Source organism: Magallana gigas, chromosome 4 (assembly GCF_963853765.1).
Source record: "Magallana gigas chromosome 4, xbMagGiga1.1, whole genome shotgun sequence".
Classification (NCBI taxonomy): Eukaryota; Metazoa; Mollusca; class Bivalvia; order Ostreida; family Ostreidae; genus Magallana; species Magallana gigas.
The window spans coordinates 18,574,133-18,584,411 of NC_088856.1; the positions used below are offsets into that span (position 1 = coordinate 18,574,133).

At 33.2% G+C, this 10,279-nt stretch overlaps 1 protein-coding gene across 1 annotated transcript; it reads left to right on the plus strand.

Annotated features, from left to right (window-relative positions):
• Window positions 1–590: 590 nt before the first annotated feature.
• Window positions 591–8,105, plus strand: LOC136275014 (fibropellin-1-like). The gene is made up of 4 exons (XM_066083259.1): window positions 591–599; window positions 1,369–1,511; window positions 5,697–5,854; window positions 5,935–8,105. The coding sequence occupies exons 1-4, from the start codon at window positions 591–593 to the stop codon at window positions 8,103–8,105; spliced, it is 2,481 nt and encodes an 826-aa protein (XP_065939331.1).
• The last annotated feature ends 2,174 nt before the right edge of the window (window positions 8,106–10,279 follow it).

Below are 10,279 nucleotides of genomic sequence, written 5' to 3' on the forward strand. Positions count from 1 at the left end.
TATCATGAAGTTAAGTTTTACAAATCAAATTATAATAAAGTATCAAAAGTTTATTTTTGATCCAAATTCCACTTGAATTCTCTCTATAGTCGTCCTATCCATCGAGGATGAATTCAGCTTTTTACAAAGTAGAATAATTGACGTGTTTACTTTTAAATTAAATATATTAGCTTTTTATCTTAACATCTACAGTAACTGATAAAACCACTTAATCAGAGCAAACAAAATAACAATTTTATTTGATAACGTTGTAAAAGTTGTCTTGTTTAGGTCTGAATGTTAAGTCAAATATGATTTTCATGTGCGTCGCTAAAAAACCGTCTTAAAATGACTGGATCTCCTTTTTTATTGATGTTATGCTGTTTTGTTTTTCAAGTTGAGGTAAAGTATAATAAGACATTATGCACATGAACAAAAACAGTGATATTTTAATCTTAGAAATGCCAGCATGTTCTAGCTCGCTGTTTATTTGTTCAACATTGAATACCCATTGAATTTTTATAATCTATTTTCTAGTTTGTTTATATATACTTGTGTTTTGAAATTAGTTAATCTACTGAGAGTAGATTAACTTAAGAAATATAAAAAGAATGGGGGAGGTAATGGGGGAAGGCACAGGTAATAAATACCGTTCTTGACTTACTTAAGTCTTAAATATAAGTAAATAACTACGTATATTTTTGTAGCTTTTGTGTTAGTATCTAGATGTATTGCTTACTTATTGGTATTCTTCAAAAAAGAAAAGAACCAATCATTGTATTACCTGTGCTGTATGATAAACCCACATACGGAAAAAGGGCCTGGAGTAGACTTCCCCCATTGGAGATGGACCTGGTTTAGAATAAATACTCGGAAGAATTACCCCTGACCTAGCCCCCACCCCTCTCCGCCAAAAAAAACAATGCTGGTATAGGACTTCCGGCTAAATGATAATACACTATTTCTCCATTCTCATGTTTACACTAGATATTGGTGTCCGATCATAGTTTTAGTGTATTATTTGACATTATATGTTCATCCTAGACTTCTGTTTTATATTTCTTTTTTTTTGTGAATGATAGAAGGAACGATAGAATAACTTATTTTATGGGGATGTTTCGATTGTTGTTGCTGATACAATTTTTTAAAAATCAGTTAGCATAACCGATGACACTCGAAATTAAAACAATTGAAGCTTATATGTGACAAAAAGAGACATTTTTTATGCAGAAATATTTGTTTCTGGTAAACAACAAACACAGTATCTAAATAGATGTTAGGCAGTCACACTAACGATGTCTATACATTAATGTCCATTTAGATAATCTTCATGTAACAATATAAAGTATTAATTCAAAATTAAGAAATATTGTGTTTTTACGATTTTAGGTATTTCAAGGAAAGGTTACCTTCTTTGTCCATATCGATGCAGTGAAGAGTGATGGACGACTCAACGGTGGTGCCTGTTGTCAGGGTGTATCTGGGACAAACTGTACAGAACTGTGTAAACCCGTCCTCACTGTGTGCCTTAGGTAAGCTGTTGGAAGAGAAGTGACTTTTGTATTGACAAGCAGAAACATTGAACCTAAATTTAATTATAATCATCGTAAATGGCTCATGGGAATAGATAACCATAACACATTTAGACTTTGTAAATTCGTTGAATGTTAACTTCAGCTGGATGTCAAAAAAGGGCGGATTCCCCTTTTTCCGTTTTAATTGCACAAAAATAATTTTGACAAAGACCCTTAGAATAGCTTGAACTGCACATAAGACATCATCTGTACAATCGGGGTGGGTGATGGTGTCTTATGTGCAGTTCAAGCTATTCTAAGGGTCTTCATTAAAATCATTTTTTCAGACTTCAAAATACCTTTTAATTTTCAAAACATTGATGAAACAATATTTTCACAATGAAAACCTGACAATAAAAAACAAATAAGAAAACACATGATTAATACAGCACGGGTGCCTAGCTTTTCGATCACTTAAGACCTCACAGAGAGCAATAGCATCCCCCCTTTTAAATCGGTGAATCGGCATTCCCTCTTTTAACCCGGGTAATGAACAATGATTTTTCTTTCATATAATGGGAACCACTCAACGTACCAATATGTATAACCCATTAAGCTGTAAGACCCAAACGGCAAATACTCTTTACAAAGCTATTGCTTTAAAGGACTATGTGCGGTATTATGCACTTTTTGCCCCAAAAATTATTTAAAAAAAAAAACTTAAAAAAATGGGGCAGATAGTTGAAATCATTTTGAAAATAAGTGTGTAAAAGGTTTTCACCAAAGTGACGTCATAATGTAGAAATGTCGTCATAAAGATTGTCTTATTTTGATGAACTGATGTTTTGTTGCAAAATAAGGGTGTTTTCCGATTGTTTTTTGACTGGGAAACATCGAGCACAGGCTTGCTCATGTACCATTTTTTTGTATGATGTGTATAATTATGGAAAACAAAACATAAGTTAAAATCGAACTTGAGCAGACCTGTGCTCTATATTTCCAAATGCCAAATATAAAGAAAACATGGCAATATTTTCTTTTTTTGCAAAAATGGCGAGAATTGGGTGATTTAGGTGACTTCATAGATAATTGGCGATAGAGTAATGATGACTAAACACAAGATGAAAGTGATAGATATCCCCTGTACAATGATTTTTGGAGATTTGATTTTTATACGACACTATTTAAAAATTAGTTAAAATTGGGGGCCTACTTAATTAAGTCCTTTGAAGCTTTAACTTGTTGTTATGCTTCTTCTCCCATGCTATTTCTCTCCAAAACAAACGTGAATCGTTTATAAGTATGCATAAGACAATATTTATTTCCCCCTATATATCAAATAACCTTAGTTCTCAATCTCTTTATGCAGCTCATCATATTAACAAATTTTGGGTCTGGTTTAAGCATAACATTAAAACAGCATGACATTTTTTATTTATTTTTCCAGACTATCGGTTTTCAGTCATGCACAACTCATACAGGTTCAAATATTTAGGTAAAAGTGGTTAAACGGGCAAGGTCACGATTTTGGTCAAAAATTATTTTTCCGATTTTAATGTTTACAATGCTTCAGTAAAGCATTTGTAATAGGCAACCAAATTTTGAGAGTCATTTATTGAGTTATAAGCGAGTTACAGAGCTTACAATTCTTTCCATGTAAATAAAGCTTTTGTTTACATTTTCAATTGTAAAGTGAAAATTCAAATTTAAGACCCAAAATGAATGTGTTAAACGTTGGAAACTGTTTATTTATGCTTAGTATGAATAAGAAGGTAGACAAATCCGCTCCACAAATATTTTTTTACAAGTTTATCGAACCAATGTAAACAAAAACAGGACACGAGCCTTGTTTACATGACAAAAACTTGTGAGCTCTGTATCTTGCTTGTAGCTTAACTACTGACCCTCAATTTTTTTTTATCATTAGAAATGCATTTCTAAAGCATTTTTAATGATGAAAACAGATGAAAATAGAATTTGACCAAAATCGTGACCATGTCCCTTTAAATTGTATATAAACATATATATTGATATATACTTATCATACAGTACAATAATTCACAGTTTTTCATTTCATTTTTTTTAATTTGAAATTAGCTTGCCACAACACGTGCTAATGTATATTTCAAAGTTGGGCGTTTATTGACTGGCCCGGTCAGTAAATAAAAAAAATTCGAATTCATATTAAATACTTTTAAATGTGTTTGATTTAAACTGTATAATTTGCAGAAAGTTAATAATTTTTGTAGCTTAATGAAAAAATGCAAACATTTTTTTCTTAAAATTGTTTCATTTTAAACGACATGTATACATTTAAAAAAGCTATCTTTTCATTTACAGAATGTTACAAGCTTAACTGTAACTGTCTGTATCTGACGTTAAGTAACAACATTAATGTTTTTGTAGCTCGATGTTATTTTTATGACAGGAACAGAAGCTATCTTTGTCTGACCAGCTTTACCACGACACTTGATATGATACAAAATGATGTTGTGTATGGATTAAAAGTTGGAAATACAACAAATCCTCAATATCTGGAAGTCGATAGCTGGGTAATACACTAAAGTATCATTGATCATTAATTTTGTTTAAATTGTTGTATATCCAAAGTAACAGGTCCTCTTACCCTTTTACGATTTTCAGCAAAAATACTTCAAAACTCATTGATAGAGAAAATGTAAATATAATGGTTTCTTTTTTAACTTGTCATCTCTTTTTACTCGAAAAAATTCACAAAATCAAAACAGAAGGGTTTTTGGTGCAATTTAAAATAAAGAAATTAGACACTTTTTTCATTTGAACGTTTATAATCCAGCAATTTTCATGTGTTTTGCAATGCAAAATCCCCAAATATTTACTTGACTGTGTATTTCTACCTAACAAGCAAGGATGTGTTTCAAAAGGGATATAAATTCTTGCGATTTTTTCATATTTTTGAATAAATACCGATTGAACCCTGAGGCATATATTGATATCGAATAATTAAAAAAAATAAAGTGCATAAATATCTTGTGACTGAGTAAAATGAACCTGTAACATGTTAATGTATCCGCTCTGTTGAAAATTAAGCATATTGTTAAAATATATAATCGCGTATCAAATATCTTTGAAGAGTAAACATGGAAACAAGATCTCAGTTACCGTGAGAGATCTACAAACATCCTCTCGGCCACTCATATACAAGACAGAGTTCTCTGACGTCAACCTAAGGATAGGTCACAACATATTGTCTCAGAACTGGCAGCAGAAGAAGTTGGTAGCAAATTATTTCAGCGACAAAAATAGATTTAGGTTTGTTTATATTTACATATATAGAGGTTTCGTAAAGAAATGAATTTCTTAAAGAATTCCAAATGTCTAATTAACGATCGAAGAACAACAAAAGTAGCACTAGAAGTTCTGAGATGCAATAACAAAACTTTGATCTTTTTCCTGTAGTATTTTTACATAATACTGGCAGGTGCTGATCAGTGCTTTAAATGAATATTCAAATACCATGCTTTAAAAACCAACTTCTCTTTACATTGCCGTTATTTGCCCATCATTAATCATTACTTTTTATTTCTTTCATATATGATCACTTTGTAAGAAATTATGTAATACAATTACTTAATACCGTGTCTATATTATTGCTCCTTACGAACAACGGTTATTACGTAAGGTTTCTTTCAATAGGATTGCTCGTTTTGAGTAACTGTTATTATTGTTTGTTTACATCGCATTGCAAAATTATTATCAAATTAAAAGTTCAGTTTTGGGTGGTTACTATAAATGTTTGGTCCTATTACATGTATTTGAGATTTTCGTATACTCTTTATAAACTTTTAATTTCTACCACCTGTTTTAAGTTAACAAAAAAAAATGGTTTACTAAAGGATTAAATCGTAATGTGATCAGAGAAGTATATGTTTATTAACAAAATTGATAAAGAAATGTTGCGCTGGTCACCACTTTGTGGCGCAACAATAAGTATAAAATCTATTTATTTGTCTATCCTCTATTTTAATTTCATCTTGAGATGAAGAAAGCAAAATATTTTATGGAGTGTAAATCTTGTAAACGTTAACGACAAAAGACTTAAGCGTTTTTGAAATATTGTAAGAACTTGAAAAGCATTACCCTGTAACTGTAGCAAAAAAATATTATCTTATAGCAATTTCTTTGGACTTGTGTATAAATAGTGATATTCATTGTAATTTAAAGATTGAAACGAATTACATTCAATCCTTGTATTTATTCCAGAATTCAGATTTCATACAAAGCTTACTGTTCTGAAGGTTACTATGGACTAAACTGCTCAGTTCACTGTCCCGGTAATCCAAACAAATGTGTTGTTGATGGACGCACCTACTGTAAAACGGGTATGTTTATATATTCAAGCAAAAATATTTGGAGTTACTTTATTAGATAATTCAAAATCATGATTTGTTGTGTTAAACAGGATGGACTGGTCATAACTGTGACCAGGATGTCAATGAATGCAATGCAAGATATTTCTGCAGCCGGGGAACATGTACAAACACTGTTGGTAGTTTCCACTGTACCTGCCATGCTTCTGTCTACGGTTTAAATTGTCATCTTGATGCGGATGAGTGTCTGATGGAACCTTGCAAGGGAGGAGAGTGCATAAATAAAATCGGTAGTTATGAATGTCATTGTCGAAATGGAATATCAGGGAAAAACTGTGAAACATTGATTGGTACTACCTGTGACGGTATTTCTTGTAGCAACAATGGATATTGTACCATTAGTAATAGAAAACCTGTGTGTCGTTGCAATTCCGGTTATTCTGGAACAGACTGTTTCGACAGAGATGTTTGCTTTAACAATTTGTGTCAATATAATTCAACATGTGTTAACTATCGATCAACTTATACCTGTCAATGTCCAAAGGGTTATACCGGAAAATATTGTGATCAAATTGACTATTGTGTCAGCCGTCCGTGTGAAAATGCTGGAATCTGTGTCAATAATGTTTCAAGTTTCTCATGCAGATGCGTAGATAATTTCATTGGCCCAAACTGTAAAACCTACAAACTCTGCGTGGGTAAAAGTTGTACTGGACACGGAGTCTGTTTGCCGCAATACAATGGGTACGATTGCAACTGTTCTCAGGGATACGTAGGCAAGGATTGCGAATCTACCGACTTCTGTTTTGGTAAGATTTGTAGCAAAAACGGGGTGTGCATTAGTGGAACTAATGACTATACATGCAATTGCAATAAAACTTTTATGGGCAAAGACTGTGAAACGGTTAATCATTGTTATGATAGGAACTGTTCTAACCATGGAACATGTGAAAACAACAATAATACATACAGCTGTTCCTGTAATCCGGGATACACTGGGACAAATTGTGAACACACTTATTGTTACAATAATGGATGTCAGAATGGCGCAACTTGTCTCAGTGGAAACTCTAACTACACATGCATCTGTGCTGATGGTTTCATAGATAACCATTGTCAAACACGGGATTATTGTCATCATCAAAATTGCAACAGCCACGGTCGATGTCAGAATGAAACATCGAATTATACCTGTCAATGTCAACCAGAATATCGGGGAACAAACTGTGAACTAACAAACGACTGTTATAGTAACCCGTGTTTACATGGAACATGCTCCAACACGAATACCGGTTATAACTGTTCATGTTCTACAGGATATGTAGGTACAAATTGTAATGTACTCGATCATTGCTATAACCAAAATTGTTCATTCCACGGTTCCTGTCATAACAAAATTAATAACTACGAATGTCGATGTATTGGCGGTTATATAGGTACAGACTGTGAAATAACAGATCAATGTTACAAGATAGACTGTTCAAATCATGGTACATGTCATAACAACAACAATAAATACAAATGTACATGTAATCCAGGATACACTGGGACAAATTGTGAACACACTTATTGTTACAATAATGGGTGTCAAAATGGCGCTACGTGTCTTAATGGAAACTCTAGCTATACGTGTAACTGTGTTGATGGTTTCCATGGAAATCGTTGTCAAACACGAAATAATTGTTCTATTGATATGTGTAACGGACATGGAATTTGTGTGAATAATACAGGAGGAAATTATACATGTTTATGTGAAAACGGATGGGAAGGGTCACAATGCGAGGAAAATATCAACGAATGTCTATCAAGCCCTTGCAAGAATAACGGAACATGCGTAGACAAAATTAATGGTTATAGTTGTTCATGTTCTAAGTATTGGAAAGGGGACTCGTGCCAGGAGGATGTTAACGAATGTAGGTACTCTCCATGTGGATTATACGGGACTTGTGTGAATAGTGAAGGCAACTTTTCGTGTTTATGTGACCCTTTCTGGACAGGCAAACACTGTGAAAATCGTGTCAAATTGTGTTCTTTTATGCCATGCAAAAACAACGCTACTTGCGTTGACCTAGAGGATACATATCACTGTCAGTGCAACGACAAATTCAAAGGTCGACATTGCGACATTGATATTGATGAGTGTTTAGTGTCTCCTTGTAAAAATGGCGGCAGTTGCTTAAATACACATGGGTCATACGTCTGCAAATGCTCTGGGCAAATAACTGGTTTTAACTGCGAGCATATGATAAATGACCATATTTAATTTTGCATCTATATATGCTAGCATAATATATAGATAGAAATAATTAGAATCAAAAATAGAATATATATCATATTTCTTGATTAATAAATAAATAAATCAGTCATTTTTATTAGTATTGCATTTTTTAATTCATATTTATAGTATTTATTTTGATCTTGAGATATTCAGACCTAGAAATCCATAGGTAGTTAAGGTAGTATGAATGTTTTATCGCGGATGCCAATGGTTCTTATGCAAAAAAGTAATTAGAAGGGCTAAAACATTTAGAAAAAAAAAGGAAAAATTATCGGGACTTTAGTATATCAGCACACAATGAGCCATGGGTACTAATATCATATGATGTCCTTATATTCTTATATGTTTCCTCGATATATATGCATGTAAATGCAGTCTTAAATACCATCCATATCACACTTTTCTTTGTCAAAATAATGGTTTGCGTGTTGAAGCTAAATATTACAGTTAGTGTCAAACTAGATAAGATATTTTAAGAACCCCTTGCAACCACTGTAATAGCGTGCATTCATCCGACTCAAGCTTTGCAGGTTTACTAGGAAAAGCCTACAAATTAAATCAGCTATTTCGTTTTACTGCAAAATACTAAAGTCAACCCAACAAACTTACAAAACAATCCCTCTTCTCCAAAAAAAGTTGTACATGCCATAAACAACAATCACTTGTGGTCCTTGAATTAAATAAATTAACAAAAAGTCACTATCACCATACGTGTACTTACAACACTACCTGGACAGACAATTAGCTTAAGTTTTATATTAATTTATTACATACTTAGTAATAAGTACAGGTTTTTGCATATGCTATACAGCTAACTTTATATTACCATTATCAGTCTCTGGGGCTCATGCGGATTTTGCAGTGCTGATACGAATCCGTATCGCACCATTTCTGAATTCCTCTGATTTTTTTCTCTTCAGAATAAGGTAGCAATTTACGCAACGATTCATACGTCACAAAACGTCTGAGTTATTCACGTGTTGTTTCGGCTACACTGAATTTTGGAATAAAAATGACTTATTAGGCCCTCTGGCTGATATTAGTGTCTCGGGTTGATACAGGGTGTAATATGGAAAAAGTATGAATAATTCTCTATGCACTGAATTCAAATATTTTAAAAAATGTTCTATTCTGATGGCAAATTATTTTTTTGATCTGCAGATGTTAAAAATACATAATATTAAGAATCTAACTTAGGTTTAAACAGTTTAACAAACTGATTTTCTTTAGCTTTACGCAATTGTTCATTATTTTCTTTCACTTTATAAAAAGGGAAAATATAAAACATTCCCTTTCCGCATATATCGAAATGGCCGCTGCATGGTGTGTTCCTCACAGATGGGTCTCTGATCTGCTGCTTGTGGACGCGCACTCTATCCGCAAGTTTGGTTCCAGTTTGTCCTATATAGTTGTCACCACAAGTAGGGCATGTCATGCAGTAAATCAGGTTCTTGGATTTGCAATTCATTGTTGAATTAACGTTGAAATGCATACCGTTCTTGAACATTATGGATGGGCCGATTTGAAGAAAAGGACATGTCCCGCATCGTGGATCCTCGCATTTAGATACAGTTGTTTTTAGGGGGTTTGAAGTGATTTTGGCTTTGGTAAGAATGTTCTTCAGATTTGGAGGTTGCCGTCTGCTGTAAAGTATATCATTAGGCTGGATCAGTTCTTGTAAGTTTTCCGATTGTTGTAAAATAGGGAACAACTGTTTGGCTGATTTAAACATGTTGTGATTCCTCGGGATGTGGGTGAGAACAAAAGGAATTTTGGTATTGTTGCTTTCCTCACGTTGTTTAATTGATCGAAGTTCTGCAATTGGTGTTTCTGTCGCCTTACGTATTGCTGATTCGATGAGCTGTATCGGATATTTTTGTCTAGTAAGAGATGTTTTAAATTCGGACAGTCTTGTTTTCCTCCGTTCTTCATCTACAACGATGGTACAGATACGCCGGGCCATATTAAAAGGAATGTTTCGTTTTGTATGAGAAGGATGACATGAATCAAAAATCAAATATTGGTGAGAGTCTGTCTTCTTGTAAAAAAGATCCGTATTAATTTTCATTCCCTCTTTTATCACTAAAATGTCCAAAAATGGTAATTCTTTTTCACTAATTTCTATTGTAAATTGTCAGCTGTCATGTAGAGAATTAAGA